The sequence below is a fragment of the Oryx dammah genome, unplaced genomic scaffold (assembly GCF_014754425.2).
Source record: "Oryx dammah isolate SB20612 unplaced genomic scaffold, SCBI_Odam_1.1 HiC_scaffold_24, whole genome shotgun sequence".
Classification (NCBI taxonomy): Eukaryota; Metazoa; Chordata; class Mammalia; order Artiodactyla; family Bovidae; genus Oryx; species Oryx dammah.
The window spans coordinates 80,555,246-80,571,993 of NW_024070208.1; the positions used below are offsets into that span (position 1 = coordinate 80,555,246).

At 39.0% G+C, this 16,748-nt stretch overlaps 1 protein-coding gene across 1 annotated transcript in view; it reads right to left on the reverse strand.

The window, feature by feature from the left end:
• Positions 1–1,511: 1,511 nt before the first annotated feature.
• Positions 1,512–16,748, reverse strand: part of ARGLU1 (arginine and glutamate rich 1) — a 26,796-nt gene continuing 11,559 nt past the window's right edge. The window contains exons 3-4 of the mRNA XM_040267297.1: positions 16,409–16,492; positions 1,512–2,382 (exon numbers count right to left, since the gene is read on the reverse strand). Of these exons, the coding sequence (XP_040123231.1) occupies positions 2,218–2,382; positions 16,409–16,492 (249 nt within the window). The 3' untranslated portion in view covers positions 1,512–2,217. The remainder of the gene's footprint in view (positions 2,383–16,408; positions 16,493–16,748) is intronic.

The window sequence follows — 16,748 nt, forward strand, 5'->3', positions numbered from 1 at the left end:
CTTTAAAAAAACAAATGGTGAAGAAAAGCATGCTTAATAAATTAAAGAACATCTGAACTGCTGATAGTTTGGGAAAGAATTTGAACTTTTATAGTATGTATACAAAAGCAGTCGAAATGAAGAAAACAAATGACTACATATTGCTGTAGCACAGAGAAGATTGGGTGTACTTTATTAACAATTCCATCCTCTTTCCTGCAGCCTGGAGCAGAAACAATTTCATTATTGGACGGGAGTCTCCAATAGCAAGAGGGATACTGCAATACGTTACTAAGCAACTCACTGTGATTTCACACCATATGAGGCAGGAAGAAATTTTTTAAAAATTAAAAAAGGCACGCATAAGCTGATTTCATATATTCTAAAGTCCAGGCTACTCTCTTAGATACAATGTTTAGAACACTTGTATAGCAAAACAATTTTTAAATAAACAATTCCAAAAACTTGAATACACAACTTAGGAACAATGGATCTGCACCCCCCCCCCCAAAAAAAGTTACATTAAAAAAAGTGTTAAGAATCATAAAATAATTAGAGCTAACCTAATTTAGAGATTAAAAAAGGGATTCATAAGCAACTTAAATTCTTCAGGTAAATAAAGTGAATCTAGAGTAGAAGGAACCATGTTCACTAAAAGTCAGTTCTCACTACAGTTCATGCCTATTTAAAATTCTGTCTTTAAAGATATTTAAACCTAGTTTACTGTTCCTTATCACAATTAGACTCAGGAAGAGCTCAAACTAAAGCATGCACACACAAAATAATCTAGCATTTAGTCATCTCATTAACTTATGTCTTCACTTTTAAAAGACTGGTCAAACTGTCTCAGAAATACTGGAAGGTTTCTCTACTTTGATGACGTATCTATGCATCTCAGGCAGCTTTTTTATATCCATCTCCTTTTCCTGAATAAATGTTTTAATGCCAGTTGACTTAAACATATGTAAAGATAAACGAGGCAGATTCTAGCGTATAGAAGTCATTTATAAGATACCACATGCAAAAACAAAAGAAAAACTTTTCAGCTGAAATGTGTTTTCCCCAAAATAAATGTGCAGGTACCCTCCACTGAGGGTGATCTGACCACCTTAGCCTTTTGTAAAAGAACAGAGCTAAGTTCTTTCTGATGGCCCACTGTGAAAATAATTTAAGATACTGTAAATTTTTAGAATATTTTTCTAGTCTTTATTAAGTATAATTTGTGGTGATAATACTTATTATCCTAAAATAGAGGTGTAGGATTGAGAATTTAAATCTTTTTCTGGGTGCTTAACCTTTCTTAAAGGTAATACTGCTGCCATAATTTGTGTCGGCATAAATTAGGTATTTGTAAAAATAGCCATTAAATACTAATTCTCAAGTATATTTAAAGTACATATAAATCCTATGTTAAAGGTATAAGCTAGAAGAAATATATAGCATAGTCCCAGGATTTCTAGATTGTTGACATCAAAAAGTAAACCACCCTCTTTAAGACTTAACAGAACTTTAAAAAAAATTGCTTCAACATATGAATTTAAGACTTTACTTTATTCAGCAAAATCATTTATTTACACAGTGGGGAATGCTGGTTTGATTCTGTCAATGAAATAGAAACCAGGTGAACAGAGACAATACTGAATTGTGTATGCATCCTGTGCCAGAGGTGACCAACTGCTTCCTTACCTGTGTCAGGAACACCAAGAGCAACGGTATCGCGAGACACTGGCTAACAAGACACCACAAAGGCCCAGTGACACCCTGGGGCTTCCAGTGCAACCACCAACTTTTTCTTTTTTTATAAATATATAAAAAAACAAAAAGTCAGCAAAACCAGCATTATGATGTAGTAAACAGAGTGTAACTCTAAAGTCAGTGGGTCAGTAAAAACCTTATCAGACCATCCATAGTTTACAAAGTGATCTGTTCTTCCTCAGACCACTAACAGAGTCCAGCAGGTGAAAAATAGATCGCTTTTTAGAAGGTAACAATGATCTGATAAGGGTCTGACTTAATGGACATTAAGAGGGGGTTGGGGGGTAACGGGGTTGGGGGGTGGGTGGGCTGGGGGAAGAAAAGGAACTGTAGAGCATAGCCCCTATTAAAACAAGCTAACTTTCCAGATTTTCCAAATTAAAAAAAAACAAAAACAAAACAAAACAAAAAAAACCACTTCAACATGAAGCTACCATACAAAGTTTTTCCATATTTCTTCATAAAAAGTTCAGAGTTTGCAGTCTAATCCTGGGTTTTTAACGAGAAGGACAGTTTTGGCCTGGACTTCCCCTTGCCCAGGATAATTTTTTGTTCTTCTTTTTGTTGACGCTGTCGCTCTTGTTCTAGTTTCATCCTTTCCTCATGAATCTTTCTTTGTTCTTCAACAATTCTCAACTGTTCTTCAGCCTGTAAGTTAAAAGTAAAAAATTAGTAGAAAAACTTTTTTATTTGTAATTTCTGACAAATTAATCAAAAGGGTATACGAAAGTTTATGTTTAAAAAAATCTTGCCTAAGATGACATAGAAGGTATTAGGGAAAAATATTGAGGAAGTCGAAAACAACTCCTTGTAAATTATTCTAACATTTTCCAATAGTTTTTTATGAAAAATATATGAAAAAATGTTAGGAAAGCACATGAACATTCTGAAGATGAAAAGAAGTTTCTATAATCATGCCTTGGGCTCAGTATACATTTTGTCCTATTACCTATTTTTATCTATCATTTTAGCAACCAGACTAACAAACTGTCAATTACGAATGGAAGCATGAATTCTAAAGAGTAGTCTATCTACCAATTTGTTTAACTAAATTTGTAATCAGAAAGGCATACAAAAATCCTCAATGGTGCTACATTATACTGTCATATTGACAACCAAAAAATAATAAACTTTTTTCTGGAGAGAAAAATAACGAAACCTTTCTGACTTGGCTGACTATTAAAACGCTGATTTCAATCAGTTCAGTCACTCAGTCATGTCTGACTCTTTGCAACCCTATGGACTGCAGCATGCAAGGCTTCCCTGGCCTGCTTCCCTGTCCTTCACCAACTTCCCAAGCTTGCTCAAACTCATGTCCATCAAGTCAGTGATGCTATCCAACCATCTCATCTTCTGTTGTCCCCTTCTCCTGCCTTCAATCTTTCCCAGCATCAGGGTCTTTTTCAATGAGTCAGTTCTTCGAATCAGGTAGCCCAAGTATTGGGAGTTTCAGCTTCAGTATCAGTCCTTCCAATGAATATTCAGGACTGATTTCCTTTAGGATGAACTGGTTTGATCTCCTTGCAGTCCAATTTCAAGACAATTAACCAGAAGGTTTCTTTAACCTGAAGGTGTGTGTCCTGGATTGGGAAGATCCCCTAGAGAAGGGGTAGGCTACCCACTCCAGTATTCTTGGGCTTCCCTGGCTAATTTCAATAGACACCAATAAAATTAATTCCTGCAATGCCTTCAACTCCTTCAGTCTCAAGCAACCAACTTCCTGTGTTCTCTACAGAAGATTTCCTCTCTGCACTAAGAAAAATCAGGCCATTCTCACCAGCTCCTTCCTCCTCAAGTCACTCTTCTCTCCAAAGATACCACATCCACTTGCTTCAACTCTCAACTAGGTCCAATTCCACTCCACTCTCCTCGAGGGGACATCAGGCAGTGTGTGGTGGTGACTTGAGTCACCACGACTGGGGTGTGGCTGCTGGCATCTCATGGGGAGAGAACAGACTGCCAAACACCCAACAAGGCCTAGGAGAGCCCCCACAACAAACAACTCATTCTAAAGTTGAACAGTACCAAGGTTTAGACCGCCTGTGCCAACCCTTGACTTCTGAATCTCAGTTATCACCGAGTTGGCCATTTCTCCCTATTTGACCTTGATCGTAAAATATTCACTGCATCATCTGAATGCCTTTCTATTTCCAAAGTCAAAAATTCATTGCTTTCATCTCCATTATGCTCCTGAAATTGCTTTCTAGATGGTCAGGGCATGGCACATGCAGCTGAGTCAAGATGTAGTAAAGACTCTCAGGGTGCGTGCCTGTGCTTCGGAATCTTTCACAAATACAGACATCCCTCAAGTTCTAACTCGGCCTTAAGGAAAGCATATTAGAAAGAACCCTGGGGATTGAAGGGTTTTATATCACACACCTCAACAACCCACTTGAGAAATTTATGAAAAGCACTTTGGCACTATCTACCCCAAACTACATTTTCATAGCACTTTTATATCCAGCAATTTCATTTTCTACTAGTTTTATTCTATAAATATACTTGCACACATGCAAAACTGAACAAATTTATTGTAACATGGTTTGTAAAAGACTGGAAAAACCCTATAAAGGAAAATACTGTGTAACTGTTAAATCCAGAATTATGTGATATTACCTAACCAAAAAAATTAAACAAGATTTAAAAAGCAACTTCCTTCACAGACAGAAAAAACTATTCCAACCATATTGAAATTAATTTCAGATTTGAGTGAAGAAAAAGAAAAGGTTCATTTTCATTAAGTCTACAAATACGGGAGATGACAGTGTCTATGTAGCGGGGGAGCACAATTAAGCTGGGATGACACTAACCACTGAAGTACCAGGCCCAGTGCCAGCGAAGCACGGGGCCCGCTGCCGGCACGCGACAATGGAACAGCTCTCGAACCCCGAAGCATACCTTTCCTGCCTCTATGCACACACATTCGTAGTTTGTTCTATTACGGCTTTAAACTGAGCATATTTTGGGACAAAAAAAAAAAAGATGGATTTTCACTAAACTTATCATGGTAATCATTTCATAAGTCAAATGTTTAGGCTATACACTAACCTATACAGTGCTGTATGTCAATTCGATCTCAACAAAACCGTAAGAAAAAAATAGAGTAACAAAACAGACATTTTCAAATAAAATGGTGCAGAAATAAGTGTCTTTGTGTAAAGAACATGTATTCCAAAATGTGTCCTGAAATAAGTTTTTTAACAATTTTAGTATATTAGGGAAGGCTCCCTATTTGTAAAACATTCCAAGATTTTGTAAAACACAGAAGAATTTGACATGCATAAAAGTTGGTTTTTAAGATTCAGTACTTCAACAATCTTGGGGAAATCTTAATTATTTTTGACCCTTATATATAAAGAATGACTCTAATAGCAATGATAATAACTATGAAATGACCAGAGTAATTATATCGTAGGGTAATTACAAGATGAAATAAGATAATTATGAGAGCACACTGTGAAGTACAACACTTATAAATGCTAGAAAATACCCTTTCAGCCAAACAGAAAAAATGAGGCCTAAGTACAGTGACCAAAGAAGAAAAACCATTATTTTAGCTCTAAAATAAGAAAACTATGTTGAACTGATAAAATTACAAAGTCCTTTTCAACTGCAAGTTAATGAGTATGTTGGTAAACTGATAAACCTTGACAATAAAGTAAATTTTATATTAAAAAAGGCTAGCTGAGAAAAGCCAATCTTCTCTCATTTGAACTTAGTGGCTTTCAAGAGATGGAAACCTGCCTGTGCGTCAGCGTGTGTGGTGGGCTCCACAGCTGCCTGGAAAGGCGTTCCGCTAAGGCCTTGCAGCCCTCTCAGCCAACGGACCTGCTCTGTCTCTCATGACCCCGTCTGCAGGCAAGTGCGCATTATTCCTCTCCCCTCTTCGTTTCCAATGTGACACAAGAAACAATTCTTCCAAATGAGGGGCGGGCGCCCACAGGCGTGTTTATACCGATGGACAGCACCAAGTTCTCTTACACCATGGAGGCCTAAGAGAAAGGTCAACACCGATGATGCGGGCCAGCCTTCCCGGCCACTGCACCCACGGCCCTGCGTGGTCTCAAAAAGGTTTTCAACTCTCACCTCATTCAAAAGAATTGCTGAGGTGAAGTACAGAAAAGCAGCGTATACTGCCGTAATAGAAGGGTCCACCTAGCCCCCTCCCAGGATCTTTCGTCTCCCTGTCCCTCTTTACCCAGAGGTTCTATTACCTTATTAAAAATTAACTTTTCTAAGCATTCTCCTTATACTGTCTACAATTTTGGATCAAGGTTCTTAGCAGCAGTTTCTTTAGCAAATAGTGATACTGAAAACCATCACTCTACTTGGAATACGTATGAATTTTTATGAAATATGTATCAGAACTGATAACAGGAATGATGGGAAAAATTTTAAAATTACAATTAGGAATCATGCCCCTAACTTGGAAATGTGAAATTTCTACATTTTAACCTTCCAATGTGTATGTTTCACTCTGCCATTTTGCAATTTTAACACACCCTTCCCTCCACTAACAAGTATAATACAGGTCCCATTTTAGATAAAAAGAGAGTAAAAAATATTAAAAAGAAAATCTGATGTAATTAGTTTTGACCCTTAGCAAACTATTTTATGTTATTCATGTACAAGGCCAAAAAATAGGAGGGGGGTTGGTTTGAAAAAAGTAATACCCTCTTTCCAGGAGGGTATTCCCAGGAGCCCATGGCAATTTAGTTATTCTGACAGACACCTTCTGAGGATATATACCATCATTGTATTATTAGCTACTCATCTAAAGAGAAATCGTAACCACCCTCCCTCTAGTCCCCTTTCTCCTCAGTTTAATTCCCTTTTGCTACCTTTATATCAAACATACTTTAGATAACATCTCCTCTCTCCTCATTTTACCTAAGTACAAACAACTGCTTCAAGAACTGCCTGGTAATTGAGCATGGTATGAAACACTGGGTACAGAAATCACTGTCTTCCAGATCTCTGGAGAGACTGCTCAACGTTACTGCCAAGAGAGAGCTGACACTTTCAGGATTCTACCATTCATGTCTTAAAATTTCACAGAAAAGAAACTGTACTCTTCTAGATGTACTTCTTTTAATTCTGTGCCCTAAATTCTCTTTTACTTGGTTCTTTTATCTTGTTCAATAAGCATTCCTTTTGTGTAAAGTTTTCCTTCAATGCCTGGTGACCGCTGGCTCTTGGCATGACCACACTGGGCCTTCCAGGTTCCTACAGCAGACTTCCTTCTCTTTCCTCTCCTCTTCTTCCTCCCTCTGCACACCCTCCTCACTCACCGAGTTCAGCTATCCTCTCTTTACTATTTCTATTTCCACCTTATCAAGTGCCCACCTTTTCACTGACCTCAGTGGCTTTCTTGTTTCTATAGCCTCTGTCCTTCACACCACACTGCACAATGTCAATACATTTAATGTTCAGTTTTTAAAAACTTGTTGCCCAGAATACATCAACATAATCAAATCAGTTTTCTACCTTATCATTTGGGAACAAGCCTCTCAATGCCTGAAAACCCTAACTTGCCCACCATTCCATCCCAAATTAAGATATTTAAATTGACCTGTAAATTTGATGCGTACCATGTTTTCCCATCTCTTAAATTGTATAAACATGTCGTTACTAGTCAACTGACATACACTCAGCTCTATTACAAATGTTCTGTTCTCTTTCCAACTGTTCGTTTCCAGTAGCCACTGTAACATATTACCACAAACTGGATAGCTTAAGAGAGCAGAAGTGTATCCAGCAGGCAGTGACCACTGCAGCAGAGTCACGGTGCTGACATTCTAGGGCCACATTCCTGCCGCCAGGATCTTCTCGTCTCTGTTCTGACTCCATACCGCCGTCCCATCTGTTATGGAGTCTGAAAGCCTCTGCCACAGTGTCTTCTCTCTCGAGAAGCCCCTGTTGGCAGTGTTTCTGCTGATCTCCCAGGCACATGTGGCCAGGAGCCAACAGGCTCTTCCACAGGTCCTTCTTAGATAATCTCATCTACTCCTGGCTTCTGCTAAAATGGCTGAGGTAACCTGTGAGCCACACGCCTAACCTTTTCAGCATTAGCAAGATGTCCAGTCATACCCATGGCCTTCTTTCTAGCACAATCAAGTTCTCATCTATTTTACTTCCTGGTTCTTTGCTCAATTTCTCTCTTCTTGCATTTTTCATAAATTATGAGAAGAAACAAGACTACACTTTACTTAGAATTGAAGGTCATCATGATGTAAGCTCTACCTCTTGCTGTAGGATACAATCCAGCTAGGTTTCTCCCACTATATAATAAGGAATTCCCTGCCTCCAGTTTCCATTAACATGTTACTTGTTTTCTTCCCACCCCTAACCAGAAGGGCCCAGAGGCACTTTAGAAAGTCCATATTCCTACCTAGAGTCTCTCAAAAGCAGTCCAGGCATTTGGTCATGTGCCTCTCAATTCTTTCAGCCTCTATCCACTGTCCAATTCCAAAAATAGGCCCACATGGTTAGGTAACAAGTTAGCACAAACTAGGTAGGCTCAAAACAACACAAAGTTCATCTGAGGGCTGGAAATCCAAAATCAGCATTGCTGGGTCCATACCAAGGTGTCGGCAGGCTGTGCTCCCTTGGGAAGGTCTAGGGGAGCCCACTGTGAGCTTCTTCCCGCTCCTGGGGGCTGCGAGGAGGACTTCTTGCATTCTGACCACATGAGTCCTGTCCTCAAGGCTAGTATCTTTCAGCCTCTCTCTTCTTGCCATGTCCTGTGTGTTCTGTGGTAAAACCTCTTCCAGCTCCCTCTTGAAAGGATACATGTGGAGGCGTTCAGTTCAGTTCAGTCGCTCAGTTGTGTCTGACTCTTTGTGACACCATGGACTGCAGCACGCCAGGCCTCACTATCCATCACCAACTCTCAAGAGTTTACTCAAACTCACATCCGTGGAGTTGGTGATGAGTTGGTGAATGCCTGAAGGCATTCAGGGCATAGTAATAATCCAGGATAGAATTTCTACTCCAAGACCTGAACCTGTATCTGTAAAACTCTTTATCTGTCATATAAGGTAACATTCCCAAGTTTTGGGGATTAGAACATGGTATCTTTTTTTAGGGGGCTGGAGGTTATTTTTCAATTTACTATACTAACATTAAAAAGTGCTTTTGGTTCAAGATGGTAGAGTAGAAGGACATGCACTCATCTCCTGTGAGAGCAACAAAACTTTTAACTAGCTGTAGAACAACCATTGGAACCCACCAAAAAAAGACACCCCACATCCAAAGACGCCACAGTGAGATGGTAGGAGGGGCACAATCATGATAAAATCAAACCCCATACTTGCCAGGTGGGTGATCCACAGACTGGAGAACAGTGATACCAAAAAAGATCTCCCACTGTTGTGAAGGTTCTGAATACCATGTCAGGCTTCCCAGCCTGGGATCCAACAAAGGGACTGGGGATCCCCAGGGAATCTGGCCTTGAGAGCCAACAGGATCTGATCATAGGTCTCCCAGGAGACTGAAGGAAACTCCAGTCTTAGAGAGCACAAACAAAATTTTGCACACACCAAGACCTAGAGAAGAAGAGCAGTGACCCCACAGGAGACTGAACCAAAACGACCTGCTAGTGTCGGAGGGCCTCCTGTGGAGGCGTGGGTCGCCAGGGGCTCACCGCAGAGACAGGGGCACTGGAGGGACCCCTGTAGCGTAAACCCTCTGGGAGTTTGCCACTAACCCTACCAAAGAGCCCTGGAGCCCCCAGGGTTGAGTGACCTCAGACCAAACTACCACCAGGGATGGAGTATGACGAGACCACACCCCCCACACCAGCAGCAGATAATCAGATTAAAGCTTTCCTGAGCAAGGCCCTGCCCACCAGAGCAAGACCCAATTTTTCCCACCACCCGTTCCTCCCATCAAAAAGCTTACACAAGCCCCTTAGCTTCCTCCTTCAGAAGGTAGTGAGAAGCAGCCAGAAGAAGCAGTCTCACAGCAGCTAAAACAAAAACCGTTATTACAGAAAGTTAATCATGATGACAGAGCAGAAAGTTATGTCCCAGATGAAAGGACAAGATAAAATCCCAGAAAAACAACTAATGAAGTGGTGACAGGCAACCTTTCAGAGAAAGAATTCAGAATGATGATAGTGAAGATGATCCAGGATCTCAGGAAAAGCAGAGGCAAGGATTGAGAAGATGCAAGAAATGTTTACCAAAGACCTACAAGAGCTAAAGAACAGAGATAATTAATACACTAGAAAGAATTAACAGCAGAATAACTGAGGCTGAAGAACGGATAAAGGGAGGACAGAATGGTGGAAATCCTTGCTGCCGAACAGAATATAGAAAAAAGAATGGAAACCAATGAAGACAGACCACAAGACCTCTGCACAACCTGAGGACAACTGAACGCACCAATATTTGCATTACAAGGGTCCCAGAAAGAGACAGACGAGAAAGGACTTGAGAAAGTATTTGAAGAGATAATAGCTAAAAACTTCCTGAACATGGGAAAGGAAATAAGTCAACCAAGCCCAGGAAGCACAGAGTCCCAGGAAAGATAAACTCAAGGAGCTGTCTCACACCGAGACACATAGTGATCAAACTGACAAAAATTAAAGACAGAGATAAAATATTATAAGCAACAAGGGAAAAACAACAAAAAACATACAAGGGAACTCCCATCAGGCTATCAGCTGATTTCTAAACAGAAACTCTACAAGGCAGACGGAATGGCATGATTATTTAAAGTGATAAAAGGGAAGAACCTACAACCAAAAATACTCAACCCTGCAAGACTCTCATTCAGATTTGATGCAGAAATCAAAAGCTTTCCAGACAAGCAGAAGTTAAGAGAATTCAGCACCACCAAACCAGATTTATAACAAATGCTAAAGGAACTTCTCCAGGCAGGAAACACAAAAGACCCACAGAAAATAAACCCAAAACAATTAAGAAAATGGTAATAGGATCACATATATCAATAACTACCTTAAATGTAAACAGATTAAAAGCACCAACCAAAAGACACTGACTGACGGGGGGATGAAGACATGTGCATGCATGCACTTCCATGCACCACGTCACTCTGCTTGACACCCCCAAACTGTATGTAATTATTTTATACTGTTAAGCATGTTCCCATTATGGTTTGTAATTATTTGGGGGGGGGTGGTCTGGCTATTAATTGTGAAAATTGAGAAAACATTTTTACTATAGTGATTATGTAACTATTACTCAATATCATTGTTATCATGATTGGTCAACAGGAAAATAATAGAACTTTGTGTCATCAAAACTAGGATCTAATTGAAAAACCTGTAAACACGTTTTAAAATCTACATGCATATCAGAATTATCTTGAAATTTTTTTTGAAAAATACAAATGCTCAGGTATTGCCTTTTTCTCCAGAGCTCCAGATATGTCTCTAATGATCAGTCATGTTTAAACAACTGGACTATATGATCTTTTACTTTCATCTAGTTTGTTTCATTTTTTCTATTTCATATTCAGCACTCCTATTTGGTTTGTTCTCCAATTTCTCCATCTCTTATGTTCTTTTTCAAGCCTTTATCAAGTATAGTTAAAAAGCTTTTGTATACATACATAGTATGTGTAATACGTATTTTAGAAAACTTTTTTGACTTTTTGCCTAAAATATTATGACACTGTTATTCCACTTGTCTTAGTATGAATAGAAAGCTAGATTTCTAATTAAAAAATAGATATGCAACAAGCAACAAAGATTTACTGTATAACATAGGGAACTATAGTCAATATCTTATAATAACCTGTAATGGAAAATAATTTCAAAAATAATATATGTGTGTAACTGAAGTACCTTGCTGTGCATTTGAAACACTGAAAGTCAACTATACTTCAATAACATATATATATATACATACTTTTAAAAAAGCGCTTTCTTGCATCTTTCTAAAAACTTTTTTACAGTCTCTCCTAACTGCAAAGTAAGATCCAATTTACTTTAAACTAAGAATATGGATACATTTCATATATAGTAAACAATGGTACTATTTTTTAAATCTCTCAAACTGGTGAGATACCAACTGTCATGTAGCACAACGAATATGGGAAACCTCCCTATCCGATAAGGGAAAAAGGAGAAAACTATTCAACATTAAAGAGAGGAAATATACTATGTATCTACAATTTCAGGGAACTGTTTGAGGGTCATTTTTCCTACTGACATAACCACCTAGAACACTTTATTCCATGCCAACACTGAGTAAGTAAGATTCATATACATTTCAGGACAGTATCTGGGCTCTTCCCAGACACATCACTAAAAAACTGTCTTCGCACAGTTTTTAAGTATTAACACTGAAGGAAATTAAAATTCTCCATCTCATCATGCTAACAGCCTTGCAAACAGTTGATGCTACTTGTGCACTGCCAATACTAACCCAAGAACTTGACCCAATGTGCCAAAAAGCCAAGCCAAGACAATTCACATTTTGATTAATCTTCATTTGACTTTATAAATCAAGTGTGTATGTTAGCAAATACGGGGAGGGAGGTGGGAGGGGGGGTTCAGGATGGGGAACACGTGTACACCCATGGCAGATTTACGTTGATGTATGGCAAAACCAATACAATATTGTAAAGTAATTAGCCTCCAATTAAAATAAATAAATTTAAATTTTAAAAAAATAAAATAAAAATATTTTCGTCTCCTTATGAACAGATAAAATCAAGTATCTTGATAACTTGGAATTGAAATAAGCAAAAATTACTCTTGGTCTAGACCACTTAACATGATTATCACATGAGAGTCCAGTGCTTAGCTCATGTGTTCCTTATTACAGACATTACTGGGATCTATCTCTGTAGTTTCTTCAGGAGGACCTACTTAAAAGTTAGTCTAAGTGTGGCCTAAGTTTACTTTCTTTACTAGTTACTCTTACGTGATCACAATGGTGACATGTATTACTTCTAGAAATTGGAGAAAAGTATAAAATCACTTATAAGCCTACCAATCAGAGATATCTATTCTCAGTACTTTGGCATATTTTTCTATTTAATGTGCAAATGTACATTTCAAATTAGGAAAATCATAGTATGTGTGTAAGTTTTGTATTTAGCTACTTTCTCTGTATTACATAGGCTCTATCCCTAGGTCGGGAAGATCCCTGGAGAAGGGAATGGCAACCTACTCCAGTATTCTTGCCTGGAGAAGCCCATGGACAGAGGAGCCTGGTGGGATACAGTCCATGGGGTCATAAACAGTCGGAAAGGACTGAGCAACTAAACTGAAAATGGTCATGCCCATTTCCACTCCCAGGACACCACTCTGCACAAAGGGTCCCTGTGGCCACATCCCTGCCAGCACTGGGCACTGACAGGAGGAGAAGACCTTCAAATGTGGCATCTAGTATCAGAGAAAACACAAAGAGAGGGCCATTTCTTTCCTTCCCTACTAAGGGGGCTTATTTTCAGGAGTCTGTTACAGCTGCCCCCCCATTACTCACCACACAGCTTGCTACACACAAAGTGGCTTTACCACTACAACTGCCACTGCTCTTCCCGTTATTCCAAGAGATCCCCCAACTCCTGCTGTCTCTCCACTTCCATTTCCCTCCAGGCCTTTGCACTATATTTCATTTCCTCACACTCTTGTCCTCATTCTAATTGTCCATCAGGGTCCAGATCAGGGGTCTCTCTTCCAAGAAGGTTCTCAGGGCAATTATGTCAGTTGTCTCACATAATTCATACTCCTTACCAAGCAGTTCCATGATATTAGTTGACTTTCCTTGGAACTGTCCTTGTCTCCACAATTAATACATTAAAGTCTTTAAGAGACGTGACTCTTTTTTATCTCCATATTACTCTTTATACATTGTATCTTTCATTTTAACAAGATTTTCAATATATTCCATGTAGAATTCCCTAGTAATGTCTACTCTTTGTGGCCCCATGGACTGTAGGCTGCCAGCCTCCTCTATCCTGGATTTCCCAGGCAAGACTACTGAGTGAGGTGCCATTTCCTTCTCCGGGGATCTTCCTGACCCAGCGACTGAACCTGAGTCTCCTGTGTTAGCAGGTGAGTTCCTTACCACTGAGCCACCAGGGAAGCCCAGTTCTTAGTAAATATGTATAGAGATTAAAGAACTGTACTCAAAAGTCAGAGGAAGAGAAGAGAAAACAAAAATTAAAGAAACTGCAATATATGTTTTGCAAAATATACATTTCGTCTCTTTCTACACAAAGGATACTCTATTTTCCCTGCAAGGAAATGTTCACCAAGAGAACCAAATAAAAATTAATCTTTTCCAATATGAACAGTAACTTATACTTGCAACTTTACTGAACCCAACCAAGAAGCAAATGGACTAATTATGTCCAAATTCTTACCAACTTTCAAATTCTAGCTTCTTTCCCTGCATGATCAATACCTTTCTTTTCACCCAAGTTTCACTGGCAACATGCAGTTAACAGTAGCGTCACTGCACCATCTATTAATACTGCCCCGGAGTAGCGCTGGTCTAAGTATGGTCCAGGGACCAATGACCACGCAAACTGTCACTAACCCACAAAAGAGAAGCCAGTAAGCATTTCAGCAACTCCTACAGCACTCTGATCTCCGTTCTCTAATAATGCATCTTAACTGTGCTTTGCAGAAGTAGTGGTCTGAGGCAAACCAGGATTAGAAGACAAAAGAAGCTGCTCCAGAGTATTTTTGCTCATCTTTTCCCAGTAATGACAAACAGAAGGCTCTAAATTTCCCGTTCATGTCGGTAAACAGTCCTAGAGGAACACCGGAGGCGGAGGTGTCCCTAGGCACCCAGCCAGCCCGGGTCAGGAGGGATCAGGACGTCGGCAGCATACACCCAGGTCAAGAGTCACCATCCAGTGTTTCAGGCCATCCACAACCTAAAACCCTTTACTATCCAATCTCTTACCCCATGTTCTAAAAGGAATCCCATCTCACCTGCTGGGTGATTTGGCTTCAGTGTTTCAACCCAAACTACACTGCTCCTGTCTTCTGCAAATATCTATGCCTTACAAACCAGACTGCATGTACCATTCAAAGCTCAACTTGCAAAACTAAAATTAAGAAGCACACTTCCAACTTACACTTTCTATATGTACTGAGATTTCCTTATGTGGAATTATTTTTTTTTTTAATTATCACATACTTGTTCATCAGCATACAGTGATACATCTTACTATGACTTCTCATCCACTTCACATTCATGGTGCCTTTTCTACCTAAGCAGATTTTAATGTCTTTTCCTTGGTAAAGCAGAAGTGAGTCTTCCCCTTTACTTGTGGCTTTCACTTTAACCAGGACAGTGATATTAAGTAAGAGTCCTTATGTCAAGCTCAATAAGTTGTTCAGAGTATTTCAAGCTTGGCTCTTATGTGGGGTACATTATCTTGTAAAAGATCATGCTCTAAAACCAACCGCTGGTGGTCTACCTTTCACATACTTATTCATTATAAACAAGTATTCACAGTATTCCCTCATTCTCCCCACCCAGCCATAAGGATCCAGCTCTAACTGCCTTGTTCCACTCCTCTTCGACCCCATGAACTACAGCATGCCAGGCTTCCTGTCCTTCATTCACTATCTCTCGGAGTTTGCTCAAACTCAAATTGCTTAAACACTCCCAGATCTTTTTCTGTGCCTTTAGAAACACAGTCACAGAATTTGTTTTTTCTAAACCACTTAAATGGAACCTACATCTTGCTTTCCCCCCAGTCTATACAGTGTAACTTACTGGCAACTGTTTTCCCATGGCTATATTATTCACAACCATTTCTAACTACGCAAAACTTGTCTACAATCAAAAGTCCCTCTTGGGCCATGTTTTCATTCCTGAGCAGGAACCACCACTAACGCTCATTCACCGTTAAGTACATGTCCTTCCATCTTTGATTTATATTCTTACTTTGAAGTGGAATTCCTATATGCCATCTGTAAGTTTTCCCTTATAATATCTGACTATCCTTTTTTGTTTTTGATTTATTTATATCTATGCTCCTTTAATTCTAGCTTTCTTTTTCATCATACTGAGTATGCTTCAAAATATATTCACACTTTAAGTGGGAAAATCCTACTATAACAAACACTTTATCTACTTTTAAATGCTAGTATATGCTACAAACACAAAAAACTGGAGTACTAAAATACAGAATGGGAAAGAAAAACAGAAGTAATATGTATTAGCTTTTCTATTGAAAAAATTTACTTTGGTATTCTTATGTTGACTTTACTGAAATGTAAAAATTGTATCTCCTTTCATATGCCTATTTCATAATACCATTATTTAAGTCTCTGTTCCTTGTTAGATTATAAACTTGAAAAACACAAAACACTTTCTAACCTGGTACACTTTATCAAATACTGTCTACTTATTCTGTTTAGTAATTGATAACAGCAACTTATGCCAAGTGAAATATTGTATATTAGTGGGTGTAAATACCTTCAGACTTTTGGTTTTGTGTTTTAGGTAGAGAAAAAAATTAGGGACAGTTCAATTTCCCCTAGAAAATCTGTTCTAAACCACTGTGAATTCTGGAATTTTCTCCAGATTAACCAGAATTTCTCGCTTGCCCCAAAGAGATTCCTCTAGAGATAGTAGCCAAAATCTATCGAACCATTCCTATTCCTGCCTCAAATTCCTTGAAACAGTCCTGAGAACTCTGAACTATTTTTCAATGTGTGCTTTATACATACCAGTTTGGCTTGTGCTTCTGCAATTTTTCGGTTATTCTCTTCTAGTATTCGCTCTAGCTCCTCACGTTTTGCACGTTCTTCCTCCTAAAGGGGAGGACATGTTAAGATGTTAGAAAGATAAAATGTTTTTTTTTTTTTTAATTGATAAATACTTACTAATCTTCCTCTGAACTTTTTTGATCTGACTTAACAGGGCAGCTGTATAGCTACCTTCTGTCTGACAAATGATAAACTGTGCAGCCACTAACATTTGTTTCTAGCACTAAATTTCAATCATCCCTCCCAGTCCAAACAGCAACCGACTACACCCTCCCTAATGACAGTTTCCTGGCAGTTACTA